The sequence below is a fragment of the Rhinopithecus bieti genome, unplaced genomic scaffold, assembly GCF_001698545.2.
Source record: "Rhinopithecus bieti isolate Rb0 unplaced genomic scaffold, ASM169854v2 scaffold_57365, whole genome shotgun sequence".
Classification (NCBI taxonomy): domain Eukaryota; kingdom Metazoa; phylum Chordata; class Mammalia; order Primates; family Cercopithecidae; genus Rhinopithecus; species Rhinopithecus bieti.
The window spans coordinates 228,626-236,417 of record NW_016822180.1 but is presented as its reverse complement, the minus strand read 5'-3'; the positions used below and the strand labels follow the sequence as shown (position 1 = coordinate 236,417).

The following is a 7,792-nucleotide window of genomic DNA, read 5'->3' as shown; positions in this document are numbered from 1 at the left end:
GAATCACTTGAACCCAGGAGACAGAGGATGCAGTGAGCCGAGATCGTGCCACTGCACTCCAGCGTGGGTGAGAAGAGTGAGACTCCGTCTCAAAATAGTAATAATAAAAAAAATTTTAAATAATCTCTTATTATACAGTGAATTCTCTATAAAAAGAAAACTGGGTTGGGCGTGGTGGCTCACGCCTGTAATTCCAGCACTTTGGGAGGCCAAGGCAGGTGGATCACCTGAGGTCAAGAGTTCAAGACCACCCTGACCAACATGGTGAAACCCTGTCTCTACTGCATACAAAAAATTAGCTGGGCATAGTGGCACATGCCTGTAATCCCAGCTACTTGGGAGGCTGAGGCAGAAGAATTGCTTGAACCTGGGAGGTGGAGGTTGCAGTGAGCCAAGATTGCACTCCAATCTGGGCAATAAGAGTAAAACTCTGTCTCAAAAAAAAAAGAAAGAAAACTGAAAGATAGGATTTAATTCAAGGATATTCCTCCCCAGCCACTGGCCCCTTTCCAACACCCCACGCTTTCCCCTCCCTGCAGCCAACCTTCATCTCTGCTCGCTTAGGTGGAGACACTTTGGCATCGTCAACCTTGATCTCCCCAGGAGGCATCTTGTTTAGACACTGTGCGATAATTCTCAGGGACTGGCGCATCTCCTCCACTCGGCACAGGTACCTGAAGTAGATGAGACAGAGCAAGAGAAGAGCAGTCAGAGGAGCAGGTATGGGGCTGGGAAGGATGGCCTTTGGCCACCCTCAAAAGGGTTAGGTCAACTCTCCCCACTCTTTTCTCCAAGTACAGCATCTCTGCTTGGCTTATAAACCCTGCAATCTTTTTTTTTTTTTTTTTTTTTTTTCCAGACAGGGTTTCACAGCTTACTGCAGCCTCGAACTCCTGGGCTCAAGTGATCCTCCCATCTCAGTCTCCAAAGTAGCCTGGATTACAGGCATGCACCACCACATTCGAATATTTTTTGTAGAGACGAGGTTTCACCTTGCTGCCCAGGCTGATCTCCAACTCCTGAGCTCAAGTGACTGCCCGCTTTGGTCTCCCAAAGTGCTGGGATTATAGGCATGAGCCACCATGCCCAGCCCCCTGTAGTCTTTTGCTTCTACTCTTGGGTGCTTCCCCAAACCCTCTCCTTATTTTCTCAGAACATGGCCTGTAGTACTTATTTCTTTAATTACCTCCTTAAGCACTTTTTGGACCACAGAATGGGTGAGAGTCAAATGGACAAACAAAAATATACAGCAGCTACCAGGTTGAAAAAATAAAACAAACAGACCAACAAAAAATACACAGTAACAAATCTGACTCAGGGTGAGAAAACAGGAGGAGAATTTGTTTTTGTTTTTGGTTTTGGTTTTTTGTTTTGAGACAGAGTCTCACTCTGTTGCCCAGGCTGGAATGCAGTGGCTCCATCTCAGCTCACTGCATCCTCCACCTCCCAGGGTCAAGCAATTCTCCTGCCTCAGCCTCCCAAGTAGCTGGACTTACAGGCATGCACCACCACACCCGGCTAATTTTTTGTATTTGTAGTAGAGATGGGGTTTCACCATGTTGGCCAGGCTGGTCTTGAATTCCTGACCTCAAGTGATCCATCCAACTTGGCCTCCCAAAGTGCTGGGATTACACGTGTGAGCCACTGCGCCCGGCCCAGGAGGAGAATTTGAAGCTTAGAATCTACTAGAAAGAACACTGGATCAGGAGGATTCTAGTCTCAACCACTCCTGCAGAATAATCCCAGCTAATCCCTAACTTTTATGCCTCAGCTTTCTCAGTTATAAAATGCAGCCAAAGCTAGCTCCATCTAAGAAAAGGATAATGTAAAGATTTTAAAATGCCATAGGCCGGGTATGGTGGTTCACGCCTGTAATCCCAACACTTTGGGAGGCCGAGGCGGGTGGATCACCTGAGGTCAGGAGCTTGAGACCAGCCTTACCAACATGGAGAAACCCCGTCTCTACTAAAAATACAAAAATTAGCTGGGCATGGTGGCGTATGCCTGTAATCCCAGCTACTCAGGAGGCTGAGGCAGGAGAATCACTTGAACTGGGAGGCAGAGGTTGGGGTGAGCCGAGATTGTGCCGTTGCACTCCAGCCTGGGCAACAAGAGTGAAACTCCGTCTCAAAAAAGAAAAAAATAAGTTAAGATTCCATATATGTGCAAGTGTTTTGAGAGCAACCTCATCTAACACACACAAGAGCTCCCACAGACACTGAGAAGTAGGGTAAAGAAGGAAGTAGCAAAGAGAAGAGGCAGGGGAAACTAGCTGGATGATCAGCTGAGAAAGGATTGGGGCCTTACCTATCATAGCAGTCCCCTCGAGAACCAACAGGAACATCAAAGTCAACCTGGTCGTAAACATCATAGGGCTGGGTCTTCCGCAGGTCCCACTGGATGCCTGAGCCCCGAAGCATCACTCCACTGTGGAGAGCATAATGGGAATAAGGGCCACTCTCCACAAACTAAGTAAGGAGGCTCATTCTTCCTTAGGCTCCCCTGTTGCTCCTTCACATTCAGGGTATGACTAGAAGGATGCCAAGTCTTAAAAGACAAGATATTAGGCTGGAACTCCCCCACTCCCATCCCCACTCCTAAGGAGAGAAGTTGTATTCCCCTCACCTAAAACCATAGTTAAGTGCTTCTTCTGCTGTTACAACCCCAATGTCAATTGTCCGATTTCGCCAGATCCTATTGTTGGTCAGCATCTATTGATCGAGAAAACTGGTGTGTTAATACTCTTCCTTACACTCTTCAAATATCTCTGTATTTCTTTACAACTGGGGAATAAAACCCCACAAGCCCTTCTTGTTGGGGAAAGAGAGATTTTTCCCACTGACTCCTAGCTTACCTCCTCCAACTCATCAAGCCGAAGAGAGAAGTTCTTAGCAAACTCATAAATGTCATCCATAAGCCCAAGGGGTAGGTCCTAGAAGCCAAACGGAGGTGCTATTGAATGTGGCATAGCCTCCGCTGAGGACAGCCAGCTCAGCATCCCCTCCCCCAGGGCTACAGGCTTGGAGTTTCATCATCCAGCACTGCCCTCCAGTGGCCACAGGTAAAATAGGCCTGAGCTGGACGTTTGGGGAAGCCGGGGACCTGCTCACCTGGTGCACTCCTCCTGGCCGGATATAAGCAGCATGCATTCGGGCTCCAGACACTCGCTCGTAGAACTCAAACATCTTGATAGAACATGCTGGGAATCAGTGTCAAAGTCCCAGGCCCCCAGGTCCTATGACGGCCTCCACCTCCAACCTTCTGCCTTCTTGTGCCCAACCAACCCCTCATGATACAGTCTCTACAAACATAACCCAAGTTAAACATACCTTCTCCCTCTAAATGTTCTCCCATGTTCTCTCTTCTTTTAATCTCCTGTCTCCTTTATACCTTTTCTACTTCCTGCACTTCCTTCCCTATTCCTATCCTTTCCTCCCTCCCTTACCTTCTCCCTTTCTTCAAACAGCCAGAAGAAAGGGGTCATGGCCCCAAGATCCAGGGCATGTGTGGTCACAGCCATGATGTGGTTCAACAGCCGTGTGATTTCTCCAAACAGCACTGTGAAGACAAGAAGAAGACCGTATATAGGAGCCAAGCACTGAGGCAGACAGAGAGGTCTGGGCAGAGCCTGGGGTCTGAACACTAAGCTTGGGTTCAACGGGGAAGTGGTGGAAAAGGCACTGTGCTATGCTCACAGTGGGCCATGCAAAAAGCCAGGGGGCCATACCTCGGATCCACTGTGCCCGGGGAGGAGGCCGGATGTTTAGCAACTTCTCCACAGCTAGAGAATAGGCCTGTTCATTACACATCATGGACACATAGTCTAGCCGGTCAAAGTATGGAAGGGCCTGGGAAGAGGGAAGAATGTGGGTCACATCTAACAGACTCAGGAGCCCACAGTCTGGCTGCCTGAAGCCTTGCTCTCAGTGGGCACCAAAAGTTGGTGCTGCATAAGCCTTTCTAGTTTTAGGAGCCCCAATAAGGCAGGTAAAATATTCCCCAAACCAGTAGTATGCTGGTGAATGTTGAAAAACTGGCTCTCCAAAGTGAGGGAGGACTCTGATTTGTTGTGTTTGCCAATTTCCGTGGTAAAACTACTCCTACAACGGCCAATTTTAAGTTACCAATATCATGTAACTGAATGCAGCATTGGGAAGAGTACCACACTATTATACGGTATTTTCATCATACAGACACAAATACCTCAAAGCAAATACCTCAAGGGCAGAGCATAGTACAATGTGGTAAAACATTATTGTACAATGATATATCAAGTAATGAGCTTTGAATATTTAATGTTACCTTTGCTTTTAATACAATGTATTAAATCATAAGTTTATATAAATTAATTTCTAACAATGGCTGTGTTCAACAACTGGCTCACAAAACCCCTGAAAATTTCACAACTGCACTCTTGCAAGCCAGTATGAACTAGCTCCAGGATACCACTGTCAAGAGTCCCCAGCTGGGCACATGGCTCACGCCTGTAATCTACTAAAAATACAAAATTAGCTGGGCATGGTGGTGCATGCCTGTAATCCCAGCTTCTCGGGAGGCTGAGGCAGGAAATATCACTTGAACCCAGGAGGCAGAGGTTGCAGTGAGCCAAGATTTTATCACTGCACTCTAGCCTAGGCAACAAGAGCAAAACTCCATCTCAAAAAATAATAAAAATTAAAAAACTGAGATACTGGCCGGGCGCAGTGGCTCACACCTGTAATCCCAGCACTTTGGAAGGCCAAGGCGGGTGGCTCATGAGGTCAGGAGTTTGAGACCAGCCTGGCCAACATGGTGAAACCCCGTCTCTACTAAAAATACAGAAATTAGCTGGGTGTGGTGGTGGGCACGTGTAATCCCAGCTACTTGGGAGGCTGAGGAACAAGAATCGCTTGAACCCGGGAGGAGGAGATGGCAGTGAGCCGTGATCGCACTATTGCACTCCAGCCTGGGCAACAAGAGTGAAACTCCGTCTCAAAAACAAACAAACAAACAAACAAAAATTATCCGGGCATGGTGGTGCGTGCCTGTAATCCCAGCTACTCCGGGGGCTGAAGCAGGAGAACTGCTTAAACTCGGAAGGCAGAGTTTGCAGTGAGCCAGTATCATGCCACTGCGCTCCAGCCTGGGCAACACAGCAAGACTCCGTTTCAGGGGAAAAAACAAACAAACAAACAAAAAACCTGAGATACTGAAGGAGAAAGGCAATCAGTCTTAAGAATATCTGGGAGGGGTTTTTTTATCTGAGACAGAGTCTTGCTCTGTTGCCCAGGTGCTGGAGTGCAGTAGCACGATCCTGGCTCACTGCAACTTCTGCCTCCCAGGTTCAAGTGATTCTGCTTCCTAAGCCTCCCGAGTAGCTGGGATTACAGGCACACACCACCACACCTGGCTAATTTTTGTATTTTTAGTAGAGATGGGGTTTCGCCTTGTTGGCCAGGCTGGTCTCGAACTCCTGACCTCAAGTAATCCACCCTCCTCGGCCTCCCAAAGCACTGGGATTACAGGTGTGAGCCACCACGCCCGACCAGAGTGAGGTATTTGAGGAAGACAGAGCACCAGGTAGAAATGGTCCTTCCTCCAGAATGCCAAAAAGCTAAGTCCTAGCTGTCTGCTGAACCAGCTTCTGCTTCCAGGAAGAGGGTGGAGCTAAGATGCTACTAGTTGGGACAGCCTGTTCTTATTCTGATGTCACTGTGACAAGGGTTAATGCTACAGGGGTTAACCCATAGACTCTGGGACCAGAAACTGTCATCGCTGAGACTCTCTTGGGGAATCACATTCTAGTCACTGTTCACCCCGACAATGGGCTGGATCTAAATCCTAATCCTACCATCCTGTTATCACGACCTTTCTTCATGAAGAAAAAAACTTCAGATTCCTATTAGAGATCCAACTCCTTCAAATCTGACCCTCATCATTTGGGTCATACAGTTCTCCTAAAAATGGCAAACTCTGTCATAAACCCCCTCTCAGTTGCTCTGACTCATTGAATGTTTTGAAAACAAACATAGACAGCTGGAAGATACAAGAATCAGCTGTTAATCTTAGCAAGTTAACGTCTCTCTTCTCTTTCCCTGCCCCTAGGGACACTGGCTTTGACGCAATAGTCTAACGCAAGAGCAGGGAAACTGAGGCACTCAAGTAATGGCAAAGGGGCCAGCCAAAAAGTCAGCCAGAGAAAAGCTGAGTGTAGCTCCAGCTTCAAAGCACTGCTGCTGAATAAACCAAATCCTGATGACTCAAGCATCCCCTGCCACTTCCCTCCATCCACCCAACCAAGAGTAACCTGAACGGGTTACTCCTCTCAACACCCTCTTCCCCTCAGGTTTTAAGGGGAGCAAACTGGCAAAGCCCCAGGCTAAAGCAGCCCCAGATCCCACCAAAAGGCCCCTGTTCGCCCCCCACACCTGAAGATAGGTCTTGTATTCAATGAGCTTCTCAGTGCCTCGGTGCAGGAGCCCAATGTGAGGATCACACTTCCGCACCATCTCCCCACTCAATTCCATCACTAGTCGCAGGACACCATGCGCTGCTGGGTGTTGGGGCCCAAAGTTCAGGGTCATGTTCTTCACCATTGTGTCCTTTGGTGGGTCCACATCTGAGAAGTAGGAAATAGTTCAGAGTCAAATGGTTATTCCCTTGGGATCCCCCAAAAACCAGCAGGGAGTTAGCCTCTTCCTATAGATCTTCTAACTCACCATTGCATACTTTGTTAATTTCCTAATCTCCACTATAACCAGAAGAGGACCCTTAGATGGGAAAAAGGAAGATCTAAACTTTCTGATGACAGACACCACGAATCTCACTCTGTGTGTCCTAGAATACGTTTTTTCATGGTCCATAGTCAGTGTGCATACAATATCTTTTTAATAATAGATAACACTTATATAGCTTTATTATGTGCCAGGCACTACCTTAGACACTTTAATTGATTTAATTCCTACAAATGTTATGAGTAATAGGTACTATCATTATCTCCATTTTATTGGATAAACTGAGGCCATGGAGCTTAAATGACTTTTCCAGGATCACAAAACTAGTAAGTGGCAGAATCAGGATTTTAACCCAACCTGTTTAGCTCCAGGATCCAAACATCTTAACTACTATGATATACTGCCCTCCAAATGTATCCAATGAATGGCCAACCAGTCAGGAAATGTATACCTAATGCTTACTCCCACTAACGAACTTTTACCCTTAAGAAGCTTACTGTTTTTTTTTTTATTTTGAGACAGAGTCTCACACTGCGCCCAGACTGGAGTGCAGTGGCACCATCTCGGCTTACTGCAAACTCCACCTGCCAGGTTCAAGCAATTTTTCTGCTTCAGCCTCCAGAGCAGCTGGGACCACAGGCGCACGCCACCATGCCCACCTAATCTGAAGCTTACATTTTAATTTGGGAAAGAAGTACATGTGAAAAACTACGAACAGAGGTCAAATTTATAAGTAACCAAGAAAGTGCCTTAGCCATTAAGTTTTTTATTTTTTTATTTTTATTTTATTTTTTTTTTTTTGAGACGGAGTCTTGCTCTGTCGCCCAGGCTGGAGTGCAGAGGCCAGATCTCAGCTCACTGCAAGCTCCGCCTCCCGGGTTCACGCCATTCTCCTGCCTCAGCCTCCCGAGTAGCTGGGACTACAGGCGCCCGCCAGGTCGCCCGGCTAGTTTTTGTATTTTTAGTAGAGACGGGGTTTCACCATGTTAGCCAGGATGGTCTTGATCTCCTGACCTCGTGATCCGCCCGTCTCGGCCTCCCAAAGTGCTGGGATTACAGGCTTGAGCCACCGCGCCCGG

The 7,792-nt window shown here is 47.3% G+C and overlaps 1 protein-coding gene across 1 annotated transcript in view; it reads right to left on the bottom strand.

The window, feature by feature from the left end:
• NDUFS2 (NADH:ubiquinone oxidoreductase core subunit S2) overlaps nt 1–7,792 on the bottom strand; it is a 15,586-nt gene that overhangs the window by 1,639 nt on the left and 6,155 nt on the right. Inside the window, exons 5-12 of the mRNA XM_017860811.1 lie at nt 6,408–6,598; nt 3,728–3,848; nt 3,446–3,558; nt 3,111–3,185; nt 2,855–2,932; nt 2,626–2,711; nt 2,308–2,427; nt 545–674 (exon numbers count right to left, since the gene is read on the bottom strand). Of these exons, the coding sequence (XP_017716300.1) occupies nt 545–674; nt 2,308–2,427; nt 2,626–2,711; nt 2,855–2,932; nt 3,111–3,185; nt 3,446–3,558; nt 3,728–3,848; nt 6,408–6,598 (914 nt within the window). The remainder of the gene's footprint in view (nt 1–544; nt 675–2,307; nt 2,428–2,625; nt 2,712–2,854; nt 2,933–3,110; nt 3,186–3,445; nt 3,559–3,727; nt 3,849–6,407; nt 6,599–7,792) is intronic.